Source organism: Protopterus annectens, chromosome 2.part0, assembly GCF_019279795.1.
Source record: "Protopterus annectens isolate FY-2018-M chromosome 2.part0, PAN1.0, whole genome shotgun sequence".
NCBI classification, from domain to species: domain Eukaryota; kingdom Metazoa; phylum Chordata; order Ceratodontiformes; family Protopteridae; genus Protopterus; species Protopterus annectens.
In genome coordinates, this window is record NC_056728.1 from 408,506,931 (window position 1) to 408,533,442 (window position 26,512).

At 37.2% G+C, this 26,512-nt stretch overlaps 1 protein-coding gene across 1 annotated transcript in view; it reads left to right on the forward strand.

The window, feature by feature from the left end:
- RORB (RAR related orphan receptor B) overlaps positions 1-26,512 on the forward strand; it is a 993,527-nt gene that overhangs the window by 699,659 nt on the left and 267,356 nt on the right. The window contains exon 3 of the mRNA XM_044060844.1: positions 24,132-24,273. Within this exon, the coding sequence (XP_043916779.1) occupies positions 24,132-24,273 (142 nt within the window). The remainder of the gene's footprint in view (positions 1-24,131; positions 24,274-26,512) is intronic.

The window sequence follows — 26,512 nt, forward strand, 5'->3', positions numbered from 1 at the left end:
TAGTTATGTGACATAAGACCAATGTTAACATGGAAAAGGAGTTTTCTAATGCAGCTCCTAGTTCAGTTGATGTTATTTAGTTACTAAAAGTGTCATTGAATCTGCAGAATATATGTATCTATAAAAGAACACAGGTATTTTCAAATGAGTTAAACACTTTTATCAGAACTAATTATTTACATTTTAAAGTATCTAAGTGAATGATTCCAGAATTTCATGAGAAAATAATTCTAAATACAGCCATTTAACAAGTTCAAAAGGTCAAGTGATGTTATCCCTGTTGTTTCCTCAAGCTGCAGCTTCATAAACTTGTTAAAAAGTATCTAAATAGGCTCATGCGTAGAGGTTGTCTCTAGTGAAGAAAAAATCATTTTCAGTGGGAAATCAAATCTTGAAGCGGAGTTTACTGAAAGCCAAAAAAAAAAAAAACACTCAAGCTGCCTTGTCAGTGCATGCCATGAATCTCCACAATGAGAACAGTGACACAGACCACCAGTTTCCTCACAGAACATCAACATCATGAAAAAAATAACCCTTTCATATAAAAACAGATATTTAGAAGTAACAACAGCTGCCTCAAACCAGAAATCATTTTTATAACATTTCAGTTATTTACCCACCAATTAACCAGACCAGAGGGAAAAAAAGAACCATAGATATATATATAAAACTTATATTTAGCCATCTATAAACACCATTAATGTACTGTATATATGTTTATATGCGCCTAAACAAAGAGTCTAAAACATCTAGTTAGAAACACTAATCAGAAACATATTGTTACCCCCACCACTGACCCACTAGAAAAAATGCACCTTGGTATTAAGTCAAATTATACTATTACTGAAGAATTAGAAGACAAACATCATTTGTAGTTATTTAAAAGGGAAAATAATGTGAAGTACTTATAGTGGGGAAAAGAGAGAAAAGGAGCATTAGTAACAAAAAGGAGTAGGAATAAAGAAGAGAGAGAGAGAGAGCGGGAGAGAATGTTATTTAAATAGTACTATATGTAATTAGAAGAAGTAGATATAGAAAGGAAAAGAGAAAGTTAATAATAAAGATGATTCACATTACCTTGCAGTATAGAAATTTTCAAGAATCAAGTATATTATGATTCATAAAACAAAGCATTTAAAATGAGAAGAAATTTATTCATTTGTCCTTTAGTTTCTTAGTTCTGTTTGCTCCTTCCTTCACAGACCATCCATTTTTTGTTGCCTGTCTCTTCAAACTCTGGGATGACCATTCCATTTCCTCTATCTCTGACAGCATTTTCTTCTTTTGGATAAATTCTAATGCTTCTTGTAGGGAGTCAAAGATCTTCACTCCTTCTAGCAAGGTGATTTTTCTTCTTACAGGAAAAAGAATTTGAGCTTTAATATTGACTTTTTTCAAAAACTTAATTAGAGTAACACACTTCTTTCTTCTGAATATGACTGTAGAGGCACAGCCATTGTCAAAATGAATACTTTTTTCACCCATCTTGATAGGGGAATTAGCCCAAGCTGATTTCAGCACTATGTCCTTGTCTTGTGAGAAAGAAATCTAACTATTATAGATCTGGGGTTAGATGAACTCAGAGACAAAGCTGGATTTGCCAGGGACCCAATGATCCCTTTCAATTCCAAAAGAGTGGGATTCAGGCATGTTTATTGCTGATGAAAACCACTTATTGAGGAATTGAATCATGTTAGCACCCTCTTCTTTCTCAGGAATTCCATATAGTCTTATGTTATTCCTCCTTGATCTATTTTCAAGGTCTTCCAGTTTCTCAATTAGTCTGGTGTTTGCTTCAGAAGAAATTCACTGTGATGTTCATTTTATGTCACTCCAGTATCCAGGTTAGTTACTGTTTCCTCTAATGCAAGAATCCGTTCAGATTGTTTTTTTATTATTCCATTTAGAAGTTCCAGTTGTTTACTGCATTCTTGTTTGATAATATCCATTTTGTTTTCAAATTTGTCCATTTTAGTGACAGTTCTTTGATGTTTGTTATTATAAGATGTAGTTTTTTCTTCACTGCACTCTACTGGTGTGGGTTCTTCAAGTTGCTCATGTTGAGATCTCCAGTAGAAAACTTCTTGAGAGGAATAATTTAAAAAAAATATCTTGAGTATGTATTCATTTTTGGAAAATAAAAGTCAATGTTAATCTATCTTTTAGCATACTTTTAGTTTAATTTTGTTCTAAAAATTAAAGCATATTTCTTGTCAGGATATTAAAATCTAAGCAGACCTATGGATTTCTGCTGCTATCAGACTGGCATCTTGGCCATGCCCCCTGCAAGGATATATTTTAATGATTACTGAATCATTAATACAGACCAGTATGTTGTTTTCTTGCACCTTTATTGTAGTCCCTCTTGCAGTACTGTTTACACAGTCACTGTAAAATTGAAAGAGTGCCCTTCCCCCTGTAGTATGCAGCATTTTATTGCAGTATGGTTTTGTAAAGATATATTTGCTTCATGTTGTGAGAACTGAATCTATGCCTGCCCTCTTGCTGTTGCCCAGACTGTGTTATTCTGGTCTAAGGAAAGATCTCCAGTATGACATGCTTGTTCTTCAGGACAAGAAAAGTTACCTTGGGTTTTGTTTGTAGTATCATGCACCTAGTACAACTTTATATTAGTAACATTGCTTTTGTATACTGTTTTTCTGGAGTCTGTGCTATTTTAGGTGCTATTATACAATTACAAAAAAATTATAAAAAACAAAATAGATATTGGCTTAACTAACACATGCTTAAAACTAAATATATTTACATTATTTACATTTGCTGTTGTCTCCCTTTTGCTCTTGTGCATTTTAAAGTGCACTTTAGGTGAAGAGAAAATACATATGTCACTTTTGTGACTTCATTTCTTCACTGTTTTTAACTACTCTCATTTGATCTCTATGCACTAGAACTGTTTTGTTTTTATGTTTTTTTTACCTTTACATTAGATCCTACTGTGTATGCTAACCATTTTTTAAATGTGGAATTGTATGCCATAAATTATTTTCTGTCAGCGTAACTAATTGCTGTTTAAGATTACTAGCCAGATTCTTTTGGTCTTGTAATTCTGCACGAGCTGTCTGATATTTTTTAGTAACCTGTTCTGCTGACTCTAAAGCTCTTATGCACTGCTGAAAAAGTGTTTGTACATCATTTTTGAACTCTCTGAACTCACTCTGTCAGTCTCTTAGAAGTTTATTAAATTTTTCTGTCAGTTCACCATGAACCTTGTTCCTGTCCTTATCTGTTTTGTGCTGTGCAGTGTCTTTATTCCACTTTTATCTAAAGGATGTAACAAGATTTACAGAGGCTACAAATTTCAATTTCACACTCTTCCAAAATGAGAGGCATGCCAAACCTGCCACAAAATCAAAGGGCAGAGGCACAATGCAAATTTCAAAGCTCCTAAACATGAGAGCTATACAAAGGTACCTCTTGCACTAACAAGGTCAAGGTTTTATTCAAGACTCTTTCTGGTACCAAGAAAAGGAACCGACTGGAGACCCATTCTGGACTATCCATCCTAAACACATTTCTACTTGCCAAAATTCCAAGATGCTCACATTACAGCAACTTCTTCCATGCTGGGCAAGGAGTTTTGGCTGGTAACATTGGACCTCAAGGAGGCATGCATGTCCCAATCAGACCAAGCTGCAGGAGATACCTCAGATTTCTTGCAGGTTCAATCCACTATCAATTCTCTGCATTGCCCTTTCCCTTATCTACTGCGCCCAGAGTATTCACAAAGTGCCTGGCATCAGTGATTGCCTGTTACGAACTTCAAGGGATACAAATTTACACTTATCTGGACAGCTGCCCGATCCAAGCGGACAGCAAACACATACTACTGGAACATCTGGCATATGTGACACGGTTACCTGCTTTCTCTGGGATACACCATCAACAAAAGGAGAAATCAAGGCTAACACCATCTCAGAAAGAAAATAGCCTTCCTGGGTGCAGCTTACGGACACAAACACCCAGATGGCATATCTTACGCCAGAAAAACAAGGGCAACTATCTCAGTACTTCAAAACACTAGCAAAAAGTACCAGGCTTACTCCAAGGAAAATCCTGCAGGCTCTGGGATTCATGGCATCTTGCATTCTTCTAATCCCATGTGCAAAGCATATGAGGAAAATTCAATGGTACCTAAAATCTATGGTCTCAACACAGTCACAGTTTGGAAACAATTATACCAATAATTCCATGTTTTGCAAAGGAATTTCAATGGTGGGCCCAAGCATGTCAGTAAACACAGGCCTTCCATTCTGCAAGCCTCAAGCAAAACAAGTCGCCTCAAACCACAGGCGCCTCAGATTACGCCTGGGGCACATGAAGGACAGGTGCATTCAGGGCAGATGGTCCCAAAGGAAAAGCACCTTCACATCAATCAAAAGAAATGCTAGCAGTAATAAATGCAATTACAGCTTTCAAGGACTTCCTGCATCCAGGACAATTACTGATAAGAACAGACAACACCACAGTAATGTGGTACATAAACAAACAAGGAGGAACACATTCAGCTTTGTGCAGACTAGCCATGACTCTTTGGAACTTGGCTCTGGAAGATAAATCGAGCTTCAAGCACAGTACTTGCCAGGACTGGAAAACACACTGGCAGACACTCTAAGCAGGAATATGACAGATCCACATGAATGGAAGTTACATCCTCAGGTGTTTACAGAGATAATCCAAGCGTGGGGGAGGCTGGACATAGATCTTTTTGCCTCCCACAGGAACCATCAATTGAAAAAGTTTTGTTCAAGGACCTTCCATCCAAAGGCCTGGAAAGTGGACGCCCTTTCATTCAGTTGGACAGCATGGACAGTTTATGCATTCCCACCTCTGCCTCTTCTGCCCAAGGTGCTTTTGAAAGCAAGAACAGACAAACCGAGGATGATACTGATTGCTCCAGATTGGCCAAGGCAACACTGGTATCCACTCCTGAGGAGCCTAACACATACTCCTCCCTGGTCCCTGCCTCTATGCCTCTTCTGCTGACTCAGAACAGCTACAAAACTCTTCACAGTCAGCTGAAAACACTCCAACCTAGCTGCATGGAAAATTCCTTAACACACAGACCCTACTCTCCAAGGAGGTGCAGGATGTCATTTGGAGGCCAGAAGACCATCTACTAGAAAAGCTTACTCCGCAAAATGAAGCGGTTTTGCTGTTGGAATGAGAGAAAGAGGCCAGGACCCTAGAAAATTGAACTTGCCTCAGGTTTTACAGTACCTAGATGAACTACTGAACAGTGGACTTTCATTTTCTTCCATTAAAATACATGCCTCAGCCATTTCTGCAGAATTCAACTCTGGATCCTCCTTTATTCTCTCACCCACTCTTACGGCAGTTCCTCAGAGGGGCTAAGAATATAAGACCTCCAAGGAAGCAACCAGTACCAGCCTGGGACCTTAATTACATACTAGAAAAATTAACATTGCCTCCCTTTGAACCTGCTGCCTCAACAGATCTGCAATATTTGTCCTGGAAAACAGCCCTTCTGGCATCCGCTTCAGCTCATAGGGTTTCTGGCCGACCACAGGCCCTCATGGTGGTGCAGCCCTTCCTCATCTTCCATCAGGACAGGGTTTCCCTTCATACTAACCCATCTTTTATGCCAAAAGTGGTATCCAGGGTAGCCTTAAACCAAGCCATAAACCTTCCTACCTTTTATCCTAACCCTCAAAACAAAGGGGAGAGGCTGCTTCACTCTTTAGACATCCATAGGCAGCTATGTTACTATTTGGACAGAACAAAGTCCTTCAGGAAATCAGAACAACTTTTTGTGTCCTATGCCATAGGTGCTCAAGGGAAACCAGTTACCAAACAGACCATTTCCAAGTGGATTGGCCACTGCATACGGTTTTGTTATTCCTATCATGGGAAATCTGTCCCTACTGGTATCAGATCTCACTCCACCAGGGCCACAGCCACCTCTACAGCCTTCCTCAGAGGTGTTCCTACTAAGGATATTTTGGAGGCAGCCACTTGGAGTTCTGTACATACCTTCACAAAACACTACCACTTGCCCTTATATTCCAGAACAAGAGCAGGCTTTGCCACTGCTGTTTTGCAGGGCATTCTGGCTCAACCCAGTTCCTCATGGCACCTACCACCCTATGCATAGCTTTGGGACTCTACCCATCTGTGATTACTGCAGCTGTATGCACGATGAGTAGTACAGTTTTGTACCTACCATAAATGTAGATGTTCGGTGCTAATACAGCTGCAGTGAAATTTCCCTCCCTCCTTCCCCACTTGGTGGGCATGGGGCCTAACAACCTCTTCATACCACCTGACTGGGTTATCCTGCTATGTTTTATTTGCTTGCTTACACTGATTTTGCATTACATTGCATTGCTTGCATATGTGGATAAGCCTTATTTATGTATTGCCTTCCTTTTGGGGGCACCTGACATCTGGGGCAAGAAAGACTGAAGAACATGGCGTCAGCTGTGTCTTATATACTCTGGCCTTCCTGACGTCAGAAGAGTAAGCGACGACAACCGACGCCGGACCAAGACTTTGGAATTTGGCCAACCGAGGGACCGCCTGACGGCTGAAAACCCCATTTGTGATTACTGCAGCTGTATTAGCACTCGAACATCTACATTTATGGTAGGTACAAAACTGTACTTTACTAAAAGTGTCATTGAATCTGCAGAATGTATGTATCTATAAAAGAACACAGGTATTTTCAAAGGAGTTAAACACTTTTATCAGAACTAATTATTTACCTTTTAAAGTATCTAAGTGAATGATTCCAGAATTTCATGAGAAAATAATTCTAAATACAGCCATTTAACAAGTTCAAAAGGTCAAGTGATGTTATCACTGTTGTTTCCTCAAGCTGCAGCTTCATAACCTTGTTAAAAAGTATCTAAATAGGCTCTTGCGTAGAGGTTGTCTCTAGTGAGGAAAAAATCATTTTCAGTGGGAAATCAAATCTTGAAGCTTTTAGAGTTTACTGAAAGCCAAAAAAAAAAAACACTCAAGCTGCCTTGTCAGTGCATGCCATGAATCTCCACAATGAGAACCGTGACACAGACCACCAGTTTCCTCACAGAACATCAACATCATGAAAAAAATAACCCTTTCATATAAAAACAGATATTTAGAAGTAACAACAGCTGCCTCAAACCAGAAATCATTTTTATAACATTTCAGTTATTTACCCACCAATTAACCAGACCAGAGGGAAAAAAAGAACCATAGATATATATATAAAACTTATATTTAGCCATCTATAAACACCATTAATGTACTGTATTAATGTTTATATGTGCCTAAACAAAGAGTCTAAAACATCTAGTTAGAAACACTAATCAGAAACATATTGTTACCCCCACCACTGACCCACTAGAAAAAATGCACCTTGGTATTAAGTCAAATTATACTATTACTGAACAATTAGAAGACAAACATCATTTGTAGTTATTTAAAAGGGAAAATAATGTAAAGTACTTATAGTGGGGAAAAGGAGCATTAGTAACAAAAAGGAGTAGGAATAAAGAAGAGAGAGAGAGAGAAAGAGAGAAAATGTTATTTAAATAGTACTATATGTAATTAGAAGAAGTAGATATAGAAAGGAAAAGAGAAAGTTAATAATAAAGATGATTCACATTACCTTGCAGTATAGAAATTTTCCAGAATCAAGTATATTATGATTCATAAAACAAAGCATTTAAAATGAGAAGAAATGTATTCATTTGTCCTTTAGTTTCTTAGTTCTGTTTGCTCCTTCCTTCACAGACCATCCATTTTTTGTTGCCTGTCTCTTCAAACTCTGGGATGACCATTCCATTTCCTCTATCTCTGACAGCATTTTCTTTTTTTGGATACATTCTAATGCTTCTTGTAGGGAGTCAAAGATCTTCACTCCTTCTAGCAAGGTGATTTTTCTTCTTACAGGAAAAAGAATTTGAGCTTTAATATTGACTTTTTTCAAAACTTTATTAGAGGAACACACTTCTTTCTTCTGAATATGACTGTAGAGGCATAGTCATTGTCAAAATGAATACTTTTTTCACCCATCTTGATAGGGGAATTAGTCCAAGCTGATTTCAGCACTATGTCCTTGTCTTGTGAGAAAGAAATCTAACTATTATAGACCTGGGGTTAGATGAACTCAGAGACAAAGCTGGATTTGCCAGGGACCCAATGATCCCTTTCAATTCCAAAAGAGTGGGATTCAGGAATGTTTATTGCTGATGAAAACCACTTATTGAGGAATTGAATCATGTTAGCACCCTCTTCTTTCTCAGGAATTCCATATAGTCTTATGTTATTCCTCCTTGATCTATTTTCAAGGTCTTCCAATTTCTCAATTTGTCTGGTGTTTGTTTCAGAAGAAATTCACTGTGGTGTTCATATTATGTCACTCTAGTATCCAGGTTAATTACTGTTTCCTCTAAGGCAAGAATCTGTTCAGATTGTTTTTTTATTATTCCATTTAGAAGTTCCAGTTGTTTACTGCATTCTTGTTTGATAATATCCATTTTGTTTTCAAATTTGTCCATTTTAGTGACAGTTCTTTGATGTTTGTTATTATAAGATGTAGTTTTTTCTTCACTGCACTCTACTGGTGTGGGTTCTTCAAGTTGCTCATGTTGAGATCTCCAGTAGAACACTTCTTGACAGGAATAATTTAAAAAAATTCTCTTGAGTATGTATTCATTTTTAGAAAATAAAAGTCTATGTTAATCTATCTTTTAGCATACTTTTAGTTTAATTTTGTTCTAAAAATTAAAGCATATTTCTTGTCAGGATATTAAAATCTAAGCAGACTTATGGATTTCTGCTGCTATCAGACTGGCATCTTGGCCATGCCCCCTGCAAGGATATATTTTAATGATTACTGAATCATTAATACAGACCAGTATGTTTTTTTCTTGCACCTTTATTGTAGTCCCTCTTGCAGTACTGTTTACACAGTCACTGTAAAATTGAAAGAGTGCCCTTCCCCCTGTAGTATGCAGCATTTTATTGCAGTATGGTTTTGTAAAGATATATTTGCTTCATGTTGTGAGAACTGAATCTATGCCTGCCCTCTTGCTGTTGCCCAGACTGTGTTATTCTGGTCTAAGGAAAGATCTCCAGTATGACATGCTTGTTCTTCAGGACAAGAAAAGTTACCTTGGGTTTTGTTTGTAGTATCATGCACCTAGTACAACTTTATATTAGTAACATTGCTTTTGTATACTGTTTTTCTGGAGTCTGTGCTATTTTAGGTGCTATTATACAATTACAAAAAATTATAAAAAACAAAATAGATATTGGCTTAACTAACACATGCTTAAAACTAAAGATATTTACATTATTTACATTTGCTGTTGTCTCCCTTTTGCTCTTGTGCATTTTAAAGTGCACTTTTGGTGAAAAGAAAATACATATGTCACTTTTGTGACTTCATTTCTTCACTGTTTTTAACTACTCTCATTTGATCTCTATGCACTAGAACTGTTTTGTTTTTATGTTTTTTTACCTTTACATTAGATCCTACTGTGTATGCTAACTATTTTTTAAATGTGGAATTGTATGCCATAAATTATTTTCTGTCAGCGTAGCTAATTGCTGTTTAAGATTACTAGCCAGATTCTTTTGGTCTTGTAATTCTGCACGAGCTGTCTGATATTTTTTAGTAACCTGTTCTGCTGACTCTAAAGCTCTTATGCACTGCTGAAAAAGTGTTTGTACATCATTTTTGAACTCTCTGAACTCACTCTGTCAGTCTCTTAGAAGTTTATTAAATTTTTCTGTCAGTTCACCATGAACCTTGTTCCTGTCCTTATCTGTTTTGTGCTGTGCAGTGTCTTTATTCCACTTTTATCTAAAGGATGTAACAAGATTTACAGGAGATTCTGTCAATAACTGATTTGACTGCTGTTGTAACTTTGAAATTAACATTTCACATGTGATGATAGGACATAACTGTTTAACATCTGGAAATAATGCAATTATATGACCCTTATCTGGTTGTTTACCATTAATGGTCTGAACTGTACTTTTATGACATTGCACACAGAAAGCAGTTTTACATGACTGACACAATAAACATTTACTGTCATACCACACGTTTTTCTGTTGAAAATACCAGTCAGATGTTACTACCCATTTGCATAATTCTTGACTGTCAACATTCCCTAATAAGGTTTTACGTAGTCTGTCCAAAATGTTATCTGGTCGTTCTGATATATTAAGAGTAAAACTCTGTTTACTACCCTTTTTACCAGAATCCATACTGCATGTAAATGCAAAAGATCCCTTACCGATTCTACAAGGACAGTTGGCCACACTGCTTACTGTAGATGGTTGGAAAACTTCTGTCGTTACTTAAAAAGCTGGTGAAATGAAGCTAGCAATTGCAGATTCAAAAGCCGGGAATTCACCATCCTGAAGAATTTATTGCATTGCTTTATTCCTGCACAGCAGTCTCACTCCACATCCAGACGTCTAGGGAACTGTACTGCTGCAAACTGTGGAAATGGAAGTGCTCCTATTCAGGACTCAATCACATACTTAAATGTTAGTTACTGTGCTTTTACTGAAGTGACTGTAAACAAGGCACCACTCCCCTGGCGTTTGAATACAGGCAAGGCTCGCCACTGAAAAATTAAATGCAGATGTCTGTGCTGCTGCTGCTTGCTGAAACCAAAATCTGATTAATGCACTGAACTTTGCAGACTATTAACCTTTTCAGCACTATATTATGCTTAGTACTAATAAAATAACTTGTCTATATAACAGATGACACATACATTGATGTTACAGTTTACCGGTTTTAATGTATCAGGTTAAACGTTTCGGGATGCATGAAATATAATGTTCCCCAGTGTACCAGATTTAACAAAGAATCAGATCTAACATCATCCATTTTTAATGTCCTGTATATATTCTTCTGTACATCCGGATCTTGTCCATAAAACAGTCTGTTGTTGTTAATACCTTTGGTATTATGTTGATGTCATGCAGTCTGTTGTTAAGCTACTTTGTGTTCTGTTTCAAGATGAATAAACTTTTAGTGAGTCATTTTTATTGTGAATGTTTCTTTATGAAAGCAGTCTTCCCATACTCCCTGCACCTAGTCTCTTATCTGTTTGTACCAAGTACCAGACATTTTGTAATACATTCAGTTGGATGCCATTAACACTTTAATATATACATGCTAGCAAACAGAAATGTACATGCATCTAAGTGACTGTATTTTTCTACATATATTCTAGCAAACAGAAGTGTACATGCACTATTATATTTTACTACATATATATTGTAATAAATAGAAGTGCATATGCACTGTTATAAATGTATATTATATATATATATATATATATATATATATATATATATATATAATACTTGCTACTATAGAAAATTTAGGCATTGTTCCATATCAGAGAATCCATGGCTTTAAACCAACACAAGCATCAAATCCCAAGAGAGAAAGCAAGTAAGTAAATAAATAAAATAAAATAAGTAAAATAAAAGTATTGTACAAGTAGTAAGCTCCTCTGCTCCCCCATTTGGGATAATGCATATTCCCACCTTGAAGTGTCTATACATACTAACTCAAAGATCACCAAATCGGTAACCATTTAAAATGTTGTGGTCTGCTGGTTCGAGTCCCAAATCATTGAGACTGATTGGCCAAAAAGTGGACATAGTTACATATACTGAGTCTAGGAAGGCCATTTCCCAAAATATTCCCTTTTCTCTGAGGTATGGTGATCTTGGAGTTAGTATATATAAGTTCAGGGTGTGTTGGGAGCTTACCCTCCCCCCACATCAGGGGGGTGCAGAGAGGCTTGACTCCAAGCAAAACAGAAATTTAAACAGAAGAGCAATGCTCAGAATTAACTCTTCTCTGAGTTTTTTTGGGGTTTTTTAGGTGTCAGCACTTAGCCCCTGCTTATTAGAAAATCTACAGAACTCTGGATCCATGCAGCACCCCCCCAATAAAAAAAATATCTTGACTCACATATTTGCAATGCATTGTCTAATACTATTACTGACATGACCCTGTGCTGGAATATTACCTCTTCAGGAAATCTGTTGAATGCTGCATTCATCCACTAACTTTTCCTTTTATCTGTTTATATTTTAACTCATTATGTTGGGTATCTGAATCCCGTTTGACATATAATATGCATTTGTGCCACCATTCTGCACTTTGTAGCATGCCTCCATTAATCCACATGAGCAAAGAACTTCCCAAACAAAAGTAAACATTATTTTCTTGTAAGCACTTCAAAGAAAACCCACATCATTTACCAGAAGCAGCAGCTTGAAAGACAACCTTTTTTGGTTTGCACTCCCAGTGTCTCAAAAATAGTAGAAAAGCCACACCTGTGCCTCTGCTTACATTTTTCAAATAAATAAATAAAATGCAGAAGGAACATCTATGTGTTTGTAAAAGATGAAAAGTACAACCTTGACAGGCATATTGTGCTCATTTGTTGTTTAGAAGTTCATTTTCTGCATAGTTTAACCTACTCGTTTCAGATCTTGTCTATTCCTTATTCTGCTCCTCTGGTTGTTTCCCTGCACTTGCAATTGGCTGTCAGAGAAACTGTGCTCAATGGTTGTACAAATGTTAGGTTCAGCCTGCTTGGTCTTCTTACCCTGCAATCACTTACACTAAAGCACACCTGCTGCTTTAGTTATGTTGCCACATTTATGATGCTGCGGGTGCAGGCTTATGATACAAATCTTAATTTAAAGGGGTCACTTGGAACTTCTTGGCATTCTCTTATTCTAAGACTAAATTAATGATTTTCTGGCAAATACCAGAAAGTTGAAAGATGTGGCAGTGCAGACAGACTGGTAAATTCCAGAGACACTATAATTAGGATAGTAAATGTGAGAAACAGTTCTGGTTAACATTAAGTATAGTCAGGTATGTGGCATGAATGTTGTACCCCCTAATCACCCAGGAAAAATGGAAAGAACTAATGTTTAAAGAAATAATGTCAAACCTAAAGGGTGAGGTAGTTAGGTGAGTTTTCAGACCATAAAAACACAGAGCAGAAGTTCAGTCAAAGGCATCAGTTAACAGTTTCAGTAAGATGTGTTTTCTTTCTGAAAGTTAGGACAAAACCACAAGCAAAACTGTTTTGAACAAAATTAAATACAGTGGAACAGTATTATTAGCAGGTACCGCTATATCAGATTTGTTTCTGTCCTGCTGAGATGGCAAGGATCATGTAAGTTCAATGGCAAGCAGCAAGTATGCTAAGTAAGTCATAGTAGTAACATAGGTTTCACTTGGGGTTAAGTGCTGAACGAATTATATTGTGTTTTGATATTATCCAAGAGGCGTGGCCCTATGGAGAAGAGACTGGTCTTCTTAAAATTTCTATCCCTTATTAAAAAAAAAAAACAAAATTACCCACATCTCAGTCAGTAAATCTTTTCCTCTATGTTTCATGGTCTTACTTATTATCTTTTTCTGACCACCTTATAGTCTTTGTCTTCCTGTAAATTGTTTTATTTTCACATACAAGTCATCTAACAGCCCTTCCTTTATCCAGAACCTTTTCTTTCACTTCCCTTAAGATTTTCTTTCTCCTGCTGTCACAGATCATCATTCCTTCTTTTCAGCCTCCTTGATACACGTCTTCTGCTTTCCTACAGCTACCTCTGCTGTCACTTTTTTCATGTTGTTTTTCAATGTGCTTCCTAGCATATTGACAACTACTTCTTTACAATCCTAAACTTCTGTCTTCGTGGCTTTTTATGCTCTTACTGCAGGAATCATGAAGCTTACTACCATAGCCACCATTAGAAACTGATAGCCTTACTTCTGCTTTTTCCAACCCCTCTGAGTTGGTGAAAATCATGGTAAGACGGTATTTTTTTTACTTACCAGGTTAATCAGTTTCTTTTCACATCCAGGTTTTTGCATGTTTTCCACAAGTTCCACTCTTCCTCCTTACCATAAATGTTGAAGCATTAAAAGTTACTCCTGGAAGATTAATATCTCAGTTGGGCCGTATATATTTTTTCTTTTAACATTTCTGCATATACTGTTGTCATCATCCTCTGTACCTGCATTGAAGGCTTATATTGTATACTTAACCACAAGACACTGTCCTGCTCAACCTTACAGTTTTAAAGCCAACAATGCAATTTTCTCTTTCCTTTCCTGTTCCTCACTGTTATTCTGTTTTACTGTATGCTCAATCCATCCTAAGCATACACTACCAGTCTTCCACCTACCTTGATGTCCCTGACTTTTTTTTGAACCCTGAATACTGGTCATATACTGTACCCCACTCCTAATGTGTTTATGCTTCCACTGTTAATGTACATATAGCCTATAGCTCACTTATTTTGCCTCTTGGATTGCATTTTTTTCTCACACTTCTGACATGCATAGCATCAGCCTTGATACGGCCCTTTGGTGTGATGGTAATTCATTTTTTAAACACACACACACACATACACAAACATTGCCATTGGTGTCATTGTTGCTGTTGTTGGTTGATGTCAGTGTCAAACTAGAATAAAAAATACTAGTTGTGAATTCACTGTTTGGAACAGCATTACACAGTATCACTGTCATAATTCAGGAGGAGCGACCCTAAGGTAAGTACTCTGAAGACCTGGGTCTAAAACTGCAGACAGTTTTTCTGACACATGTCTGTGTTTGTTATGGTATACATTCATGTGTTTTTACTAATTTTAACATGCTGACCCCAATTTATCAACATGGTAGACTCTGGGTATTTGATTCAAGAATCATGTCACTGCCTTTTAACAGTCCCATTGTGAAAATGATTTTACACACTGACCTGAAAAGCAACCATCTAAAATACAAAATTGTTCAGTGATGCTGCTCTAATTCATGACAGAAGGCCATGAAAGTCTCCTTGTTGAAGTTTCAAGACCCACATTACTAAGTTCTGAAACATCAAAAAAAAAAGAAGACAAGACCAAAACTGTAGGAGAAGAACAAATATCAAATGTCACTCTTCTCATTTAAACATCTTTTTTGCAGAAGGGCAAGCTTCCTCAGCACCCCGGATGTGCAGACAAACTCCCACCCCAAAAACGTATATATACTGAGTCCAAGATTGCTACAACTTGTAGAAAAAGTAATATTCCAAGAAATGGCCATCTTTTACTTAGTATATGTAAGTCCAGATTTTTGACAACGCTGGCCCTAAGATTTTAAACCGTTACCCCCTGAAATGACTTTTCTGAAAATTCATACCAGATCTATTGGTACTCATAGTTACAAGCCCCCATTTCATATGCTAATGTATACATGTTTATCTTTTTCACTGGTCAGTATTTTATCTCCATATTTTACCGATGTTATTTTTTGGAGTGTAGTGGCTAGATTTTTCACCTCACAGCAAGAGGCTCACTGTTTCAATTCTCAGCTGGGGTGCTTTCTGTGCAGAGTCTGCATTTTCTCCCTGCGGTCACATGGGTTTCCTCTGGGTACTCCAGTTTCCTCCCACATTCCAAAGACATGCAGTAGGTGAATTGGGCACTCTAAATTGGCCCTAGGTGAGTGTGTGTGTGTGTCTGTGTGTGTGTGTATGTGTGTGTGCGCGAGTGAGTGAGTGGTACGAATGAACTACCACGGCAGGGCTAGCCACCCAGTGATGTAAACCTTGGCTCAAGATGATTGTCACTGCTGAAGTGACACCCCAATCCCATGTGCAAAATGGGAAAAGGGGTTGAGAATGGGTGGATGGATGGATTCCAAGAATCATACCAAGATAATTCTGTAGATGTGCTGTATTGCCACCCATTGACATAACCATCATTCACGAGGTGGCCAAGATGGATATTCTGAAAAAAAAACTAATCCAGAACTTTATAACATTTTCAGTTGTATTTTTTTCTTAAACAAATAAGAGCATTCTTATACACTTGTCTCTCTTCAAGAACAACCCAGAGATCTGTATTTGATTAGTTTATTTATGTAGAATCACATACACTATGCAGGGAAAACACAATGGGAAGCAAATTCAGGCCAAAAGGTTATTGCTTGTTTGCACTTTAGTTCTGTATTCACCAACTGCTTTGCTTTTATTTACGAACTTGCGTTGTTTTCTGATTCTTTATCTATGCTAGGAATGCAGACTGTGCAAAAGCAGCTGGACATGATTAGATGATGAGCTGACTCATGCTAGTCCCCAAGTAAAGCATAGAAATGCTGATTTATGGTTTCTCTCACATTCCCAAGACATAATAAGCAAGATACTTTACTGGGCGGGTGAGGGAGGTCTAGCTTTCTTCTCTCATCATTTTGCAGAGGTACCTTCAGGACTAGCATAGCCACTTTAGATAAAGAACACATCTCTCTGTCACAGAAATTGTGTACTAGAATGTGAAGGCCTGACATCCATGACAGATATCATTCAGTCTATGGATAATTGAGCTAGGAATGTCAAACAGAACAGCTACGTGACTAGCATGGATTTTAGAAACGTACTCCAGAAATACTGACCCTTGTACAGAGTTTATGCCTGTAGGAAAGTAAACCAGTTATTCTATGAGTCCTGTGGGTACTTAATGCATAATTTAACATTGTTTTATGACAGTTAAATGAGACTCAAATCACTTCAAATAAAAGTGAATTAAAAGCACTGATTTATTTAAAGTGCTGAATGCAAAATCGTTTCTATTATGCACTGTTGGCATATTTACATGTTGCTCACTGACTCTCATTATCTTATCTCATCTCATTAATTCTAGTGAGGTCCAATGAATACATTCTGGACTTTGCTGTGGAACTATGTCTATGTAACATGAAAATATATAAACAGGAGAAGAGCTTTACCTAGAATTTCTCAAATGTACCATTCCATTCGATTGCTGAAGTACATTTCTGAGTTCATTGCATATCCAACTCTATTATACTTAAAGGATTTATTTTGGAAATGTTCACAATGCAGCTCACATGAGAAAGGCCTGCTATAACAGATTCTATTCCCTAAGTCTTGCTGGGAATTGTCTTTTAGCAAACATCTATTTAGCTTGGAATTTGATGTGGTGGTGGTGACTTTTTTATTTTTAATATTCTGTTCCCTGTTTTCCTTTTAAACAATTTTTAGTTTGACTGTTTAGCAACTTCAGATTATAGGCTTTCTTTTTGTTTTCACATTTTGGCCCCCAGATCTCACTATAGCTATCAGTCCCTCATTTCAAACTCACCCATTCATTCTTGCTATTTCCTGGTATACAATGACTTTGGGAACAGGAAATAAGAGTCAGGGACTGTGGGCTATTATCCTGCAGGGAATCAGAGGATTTTTCTTCTTCTAACCACTTCCGCTACTGGCCAACAAGCACAGCACAATGCCTACCCAGCCAAGCTATAGATTCATATGAGTACCTTTTCCACACACCTGTTATACCTAGCAAGAGAGAGATGCTCTCCTTGGCAGGCTAATGCCTGTGCATTCTAATTTTTTTGCAAAAATGCCTGTGGTCTGACCAAAGGGTGCTGCTTAGTGAATGGGTTGGTAAACTTCTCTCCAGCCAGCATATCCAGCACCCAGTTCACAAATGGATTCTGAGTCATCATGGTCATAAACAGAGCTTAATCCCTCTGTGCCACATGGCCATACATTCACATCATGAGATTCAGTGTGGTGAAATACAAAGAATGATACTGCAAGCTAAGCAATAAATTCATATTCACATCTATGTGCGTGAGATAGAGTGAGAGAGAGAGAGAGTGTGTGTGTGTGTGTGTGTGTGTGTGTGTGTGTGTGTGTGTGTGTGTGTGTGTGTGTGTGTGTGTGTGTGTGTGTGTGTGTGTGTGTGTGTGGATGTGTGTCCACTTGCCATTTCCAGCAGAAACAAAGGAAATCACAAATTATTAATAGGTTATACACTTGCCTGTTATCTACCCAACCCTTTAATCTACTAATGCTTCTAAAATAGAGACAATTCAAAGCATGCGTCCAGAAGAACACCACTGGTACATTTAATAGCAGCTTATCTATATATCCTCAAGTTCCAGCCCCACAAGGACTCCATTGATGTCAAACACTTGTCACTATTTTCCCTTGGAAATCACTGCTATTGACATATTTTCTAATTGTGAACCAGCACTGATTCATTTGTTTTGATAGATTTCTCCCTTTTTTGTTTGTGTAACCATGGAGTTGGGATTTACAAGGTGTTGTGTGAGGGGTCAAGGGTGCAGCGGATTTGCTTTTAATTTTATTCAGAGAGCTGAATCCCAACCATTTTAAATGAGTGATTTTGAGTTCGCATTTAATTAAATGTCAGTGATCCATAACAGAAGTTTTAACAGCATATTACTCTTAATTTTATCAATCCAACTTGAGATGTATTAGGAGGAATGTGTCATACAAGCAGCAGTGTTATTCTGTTGGACGTTCTACTTAGCTATAATATCTGCTAGGGGAGAGAGGGCTTGTGCAGATTTTTGCTCCTGATTGGCCAAGATTGATTCCAAGAGTGAAGATTATAGGATCAATTTAGCATGCAGCAGTGTCTTAATCTTGCATAACTTACACCACTAGCAAGTGATATGATTACCGTACTGTATCAGAATCATTAATATTTTAATTTTGCACTCTGTTAGTTCTGTGGCATTCAGGTACTGAGTGTATAATGTCATAGCTTTCAGTTGTCAGGTATTACAAACTGAAATGTTGATTGGATATGGTAATTATTCCTTAATGATCCTTGGAACATATTTTAAATTAAATATACAGTGGATATAAAAAGTGTACACACCCCTGTTAAAATGCCAGGTTTTTGTGATATAAAAAAAATGAGACTACAATAAATAATTTCAAAACTTTTCCCACCTTTAATGTGACCTATAACCTGTACAATTCAATTGAAAAACAAACATATCTGTTAGGGAAAAAAATATAAAAAATAAAAAATGTACAATAAGCTGGTTGCATAAGTGTGCACACCCTTAAACTAATTCTTTGTTGAAGCACCTTTTGCTTTAATTACAGCATTCGGTCTTCTTGGGTACACACCTGCCATTACTCAATTAAAGAGACTCTGATTAACCCCCAATAAAGTTCAGCTGTCCTAGTACGATTTTCCTGATATTTACTCAGTTGCCTGCTACAGCAAAAGCCATGGTTTGCAGAGAGCTTACAAAGCATCAAAGAGATCTCATTGTTGAAAGGTATCAGTCAGGAGAAGGGTACAAAAAAATGTCCACAGCATTGGGTATACCATGGAACACAATAAAGATAGTCATCAAAAAGTGGAGAAAATATGGGACAACAGTGACGCTGCAAAGAACTGGACGTCCCTCCAAAATTGATGAAAAGACAAGATGAGAACTGGTCAGGTAAGCTGCCAAGAGACCTACAGCAACACTGAACGAGCTGAAGGAATTTCTGGCAAGTACTGGTTGCGTACTACATGTGACAACTATCTCCCATATTCTCTATATGTCTGGCCTATGTGGTAGGGTTACAAGACGGAAACCTTTTCTTACACAGAAAAACATTCAGGCCCGACTAAAATTTTCAAAACAATACATCAAGTCTTCCAAAAGCATGTGGGAAAATGTGTTATGGTCTGATGAAACCAAGGTTGAACTTTCTGGCCACAGTACTAAAAGTTATGTTTTGCACAAAAACAACACTTTGCATCACCAAAAGAACACCATCCCCATGGTGAAGCATGGTGGTGGCAGTATCATGCTTTGGGGTTGCTTTTCTTCAGCTGGAATTGGGGCTTTATTCAAGGTGGAGGCAATTATGAACAGTTCCAAATACCAGTCACTTTTGGCCCAAAACCTTCAGGTGTCTGCTAGAAAGCTGAAGATGAGGAATTTCACCTTTCAACATGACAATGACCCCAAGCATATATCCAAATCAACAAAAGAATGGCTTCATCAGAAGAAAGTGAAAGTTTTGGAATGGCCCAGCCAGAGCCCAGACCTTAGTCCAATAGAAAATCTGTGGGGTGACCTGAAGAGGGCTATGCACAAGAGATGTCCTCACAATATGACAGATTTGGAGCACTTTTGCAAGGAAGTGTGGACTAATATTGCCAAGTCAAGATGTGCTCTGCTGATAGACACTTACCCAAGAAGTCTGAATGCTGTAATTAAATCAAAAGGTGCTTCAACAAAGTATTAGTTTAAGGGTGTGCACACTTATGCAACCAGCTTACTGTACATTTTTTTTTTTTATATTTTTCCCCTAATAGATTTTTTTGTTTTAAATTGTACAGCATATAGGTCACATTAAAGGTGGCAAAAGTTTTGAAATGATTTATTGTGGTCTCATTTTTTTTCTGTCACAAAAACCTGGCATTTTAACAGGGGTGTGTACACTTTTTATGCCCACTGTACATCCTTTCTGAATTATTCTGGAGTTAACAATGGTGACTGAAAGGTGGTATCTATAAAAAAAAAAAAAAAGTTTGATTTCTTCCCATTCTGTAACCACATAAATGAGATGCTTTGAATCCACCGAGAGTTATATGATCTGGCCTTAGGTTTTCCACTGCAGATCTCCACAGGTCAGAAGGTGAGAATCCTGTCAAGTTTGTTTTCAACATTTAAATTTTTGTCTTTGTGGCTGAAGTGAAAATTGTTGGAGACTATGTCATCATGTCATACATCTGACCTGGGTCATTGGCCTTTTCTGAATAATTTATTGGCTAACTCAGCAGATCATATAGCTTTCAGCATGGTTAACTTCCTGTATCTCCTTGTCCAGGTAGTGGGAATAGTTAGGTAAAGGCGATGATTTGGATGTAAGCCATGATATATAAGTAGTTGCTGTAACATTTTATTTCCCGTCCATTTGATGGAGGCAAATGATCCCACTGCATTAATCAAATGTTTCTGTAATAAATGTTGTATTCATTAAAACAGTTAGCCATCAAATGAGCTGCTGATGTCATTGCCTACCCTGTCTCTGTCTTTAGAAACAGATCTATACAGGAATCATTATTCACTACCTCACGGGAACAATTCTGTGTTCAGCCATTATGCAAAGGCAACCCCTCTACTGAACACTGTCTAATGTCAGCATACTGTCTGCTTTGCCTATGATACCTGAGAAATGCATCCACCCTCACCTACTAACATATCCTTCATACAACTGTCTCTACCCATCTCTTTATGGATTTGGCCCCTCCCACAACATCTGTCACTGCTGCTCCACTATCTTTCCTTAACAATTCTCAGTCACAGAAATAATAATTACCTTAAGTTATCAGTCTTCTTTAACTTATTGAAAGCTTTTGATACAATTATACAATCTCTCACTCCAAACTACCCTGCCAACCCTCATCTCTTGGTCTTTATCCCTCAGCTCTAGAATGGTTTAATAACTACTGTACAATTATGACCAAAGTATAAAATGGCACACACAACCCAAATCCACATCTCTTCCTACAGTTGGAGTCCCTCAGGGCTCAATACTTGGCCCCTACCTTTCAGCATATTCATCAACAACTTTATTTTTAGCTCTACTAACTCATCCCTTAACCAATATGCTGACAATTCGAGCATTACCTGTACAGCCAAAACAATCTCTGACCTTCAGAAAAATCACCTGACTTTCCTTCACCTACATTGAATACATTCTGTCTTTGTTTCAAACAATATAAAACCTAATGTTGTTCACCTCCAAGTTGACCTCTGACATAAGAATTAACGTCATTCTTCTTTTCTTAGATGACACCAGTACACAGCTCCTAGACATAACCAATTATACAAATCAAATATCTGACCACCATATCCAACAGGTAGTCAAGGAAAGAAACCAAAACGTGCACTGCCAAATAGGGCAAAAATGGATTCACAAATGCCCAGCAACTGCATACTTGCTTCCCATATTTTCATATGCTGTCCCCATCTTTACAAATTTGCATTCACCCCAGCTTGCAAACCTTGAGCAGGGCTACAATAAAATATGTAAGTCTGCTACTAATGTAAATCATAGAGCCCACCTTTTCATCCACATACTGTAAAATAATTCATTTGGCTTGGATGCCAAAATTATTTCAACTGCTTTCAACTGAAAATAGCACACACAATTTTATACATCTCAGCTCCCCATCCCTCCAGAGTTTTCTTTAATATCATTCTCATACTAGAAAACTTTGCTTCTCCAATATATTCCTGACCTATATCACTCCCTCCCATAATGAGTATCAGTACTAATATAGATTTTTAAACTGAATGAGGCAACATTTACATAATGTATTCTAACCTAATAAACAGTGTATTGCATGTACAGTCACAAATACATCCTTAAATGTATACGTATTTATGCACAAACCTACTTATATACAGATATATACAATACTACACATCTTTTTCATGATTCCTCACAAATCCTGTTATTATTCTGTATACACTCTACCCGCAGACATATTAACTCTTTCAATACATGTAAAACATTATTAATAGTTCCTGACAGTCCTTGAATGATATTAATCTCATTATGTAAACTGTCTATGGTGCCTCTCTTAAGCATTGTCATCTGTTATCTAGGTTTAGTAGCCCACTTTATGTGGATAATTACCACATCAAAGTTGTGCATTGCACACCTGAGCTGGCCTGAAATTGGTCATTGTGGACCAGTGATTTCCCCAGACAAAAATTTACGTAAATATGTAAAAGATTATAGTGATACTCTAAAATCAGGTTAAATTAAGGAGGTAGAGAGTTACAATAATAAACCAGGATATTTTAACTATAACACTTAGGATAAGTCTTTATGTCATTACATGAAGCATATTAAAGAACAGATATTCATATTAGTAAATGAGCTATAAGCATTGTATTAAAAGGTTATTTGAAGAAGGGACCATTTATGAAGTTTTAATGTTTATAGGAAAATAAAAAAGTGTTTCAACAAGAGAATGTAGCTTAGGAAATTATTTACTGGCATTAGAAACAGGACATAAGTGCAGTTTGCTGACCTATAGCGGTTAATCTTTCACTAGAAGATTTAATGTTGATCTGATTCTTTAAAAAATAATGTTCTTTTGTTATATGACAATCTATCTTTTAGGTTCATGGGTAGCTACTAGGCCTGCAATCCAGGAGATCATAAAGGAGCCTAGCCCAAATTCCAAAAATGCCCCAAAACATATTCTGGTTAAGTGACTTACTGAAGGTCACACAGTAGGTTAAGGAAGATAGAAAGATTCAAATCCTGCACCTTTGGTACAGGAAACAGCTCCATTAACAAGTCAGAGCTTTAGTCATGTGTGCTAGCTGTATAATCACTGATGCTTTTGTGAACGGTTTGCCTTCTACATTGGGATGGTGGTGAAGGGGGTTTGTTCCTCTGGGGACAAACACCACTGCTTGTTATTGGTATTTACTTTCTAAATTGTTTGACTAAGTACATGCCACATGATTTTTATTTTATTCTTGACCTTTGTTTAATTTACAATATGTTTTCCATTCTATCACTATCTGCCATTTGATGAAAATGATATTTTAATAAGGAGTAAAAACTGGGCCTTTCTGGCAATGGTCAAAACATATTTCTGCATATTATCTTTTATTTGCACTGTCCATCATAAGTGACTACATTTTGTATGACCTAAACTGCACTGTCAGTATTGTGGGAACTATAAAATGCTACAAGTAATGATTTTAGGTTTCTGATAGTAACAAGTCTAATGGAACTTTTACAGCTTTCCTAGAGAAACTGTGTGTCATGTTTATATTTATATGTATGTATCTGTATGTAAATGAAATCTAGATAAGACCTCCACATTGTAAGCATGAGTTGTGACGTATATAGGGTATTTCTTTAATGCTTCATTATGAAGTGCTGCATTACAAACAATAGTAATGGTGGTACCACTCATAACTATGGAATAAGGTTAACTACTATGTTGAAAGTGACATTACATTTTTGAGCAGATGAGAGAACTTGTGATACCCGTTTTCTTTTATGTTCCAGTACAGTATAACAGGAATACAGGAGTGCAGCAGACTAATGTAAATTAATGCCCACAACATTTTCTGAAATGTTGCCGTTTGGGTTCTTTGTACACTTAAAGCATGGTTTTGACATAGACTTATTCATGACTGATCAGTGTTTTGACAGAGCAGGACTTTTATCAGTTAATGGAATACAAGTTTTCCTAGTACTAACTGAATTGTGTATATTTTTCAGGGTTTCTTTAGGAGGAGTCAGCAAAATAATGCTGCATATTCCTGCCCACGACAACGCAACTGTCTCATAGACAGAACTAATCGAAACCGTTGCCAGCATTGTCGACTACAGAAGTGTCTAGCTCTTGGAATGTCTCGGGACGGTAAGGGATTTGGATTTAATTGCACTAATAAAAGTGAACTGCAAGCTTCGTGGGATCTATTCATAGGATTATAATAGGAACAATGTGCTTTGAGTATTGCAACATGCGAGGCTGTAATGAGGTTTGGTGTAATTGGCAGATTAAGTATAATATAACTTTTTCCTTTATAGGCAATTTTCCAAATGCACTTGCATAAGAGCCCTTCTTGAAACAGTAGTTACTGCTCTCTTTCTGTTCAACACATGACAATGAAGCTTGACTTAGGAACAGCTGCTGACCGTTTGTGATCAAAGTATTCATACAAAAGAAATCTACAAGGCATTTCTCCTGTATATCAGACGTTCTTGTGGCCAGTGTTTTGCTTATGAGAGCGGAGTCACAAGTCACCTCATTATCTAACAGCTAATGTGTCTACTTTGACTTTTCAGAGACTTAGAGTTGAAAACTTTCTCTTTCTATAGCATTATTGTGCCTCTTTTCAAGGGTCTTTTAATTTAGTAACAGTAATTCAATGTCAGTCTGTATAGTCGCTGCAGACCAAAAGCATAGGCCATACACAGTAGTATTCTTAAGTAGACATCTTTCTCCCTGCCTTTAGTGTTTAGTAACACAGCAAACCTTGACTCGACCCATGACATGAACATTTTCATTATAAGAATATCTGTTCTGTTATTAAATTCAATCCCTTATGTATAGTATAATACAACACATTTGTAGTGTGTTCTTAATTATCTACCTTTCAAACTTACTTCATATATCAGCTGACTTTTTTTCTTACTGTAAGCGCACCACTGCTTATTTCCTGGCAAGGCCTTCCAGAATAATAGCCAACATTCATGAGATCTCATCAAGGAGAAGATGGGATTTCTTTATATATGTATATTTCTTTACATAGATAGTCCTAAACTGTATTTCTGAAGTCTTATCCTTTAGCCCCAATCCCCCGCTGAAGGATTTTATATAACTCATTATTTTGCCTCATTGTTTAATCATTTCTAAACTTAACGTTTAACAGGCAGTTACTAACTGTCTCTTGTATGCTCTGGGAAAAAAATGCCAGTGACTTCTTTCACACAGCTGTTGTTAAAGTTTTCTAAAATCTGTAGGGATGGTACTTCTGAAAAACCTTAGAAATATGCATCCAAAGTGCGAGACGTTCATACAGAAACTAAATTTCATTTACAAAGGTTGATTAAGCATTCCTAGTTTCCCTTTTTAAACATTTTCCATATTCTGAAGCATTGAGAATATAGTTAAATACATGTATTTCTATTTGCAAAAATAGGCTTGCAGAAAACCAGGCTTTTAATTGCAATGGCAATATTTAAGTAACATGATAGTACATAATTATACTGTGAATTCCAAAAGTCCAAATGTCACTTAGTCTGAAAACTACACTACCTCTGAATAAAAAATGAGGCAGGAGAAATGCACCTTATAATATTAAACATGGCAGTGGTGGGGATAAACCCACTCCACTGAACGAATGGGGAGGGGGTTGCTTCTATGTAAATCTCTGAGTCTTACCTTTTTTCTTTCAATTTCTAGTGAAATTCAAACTGCTGTCACTCCCTTGGGTGACACTAAAAACATGTAAAGCTATCATATCCTTCCAGCACAAACTGTATTTTATTTAATACAAAAGATGTTGACTCTTTATGCCCAAAATAATGTCTTGACTGGTTGAAAGTGGAGGATGTCTAATGTGTAGATGCTGGATGCTAATTCAGGGTGACAGGTGAGGAAAGAATGAGGTGGACACAGGTGGACAGTGGTCTCACCTTCGATAACCACATCGCCACAACAATCAGGAAATCCTTCTATGTGGCACACCTCATCACGAAGGGCTTTTCATCCAGAAAAAAGGAGGTCATTGTCCCACTGTACTCATCCCTCATTAGACCCATTATAGAATACAATGCCCCATTTGGTATGTACCTCTCAAGACATCTGCAACAACTGGAAAGGCCTCAGAAATACCTCACTAAAAGAATCACAGGCCTAAAGCAGATGCCCTATGCTGACCAAAAACTCCAGCTATACTCTGTATCTCTGCTTAACATACAAGGCCATGTCAAACCCAGAGCTGTTGGACATGCTACACTTAAAGAAATCCCATTCCCTCAGAGCTACCAGGGATCTAAACCTTGTCATCACAATAAACAAAACATGCTGGACGGATAGGTTCCTGACCCAGAGACTCCCCAGACTCTGGAATAGATTGCCCAAACATGTCAAG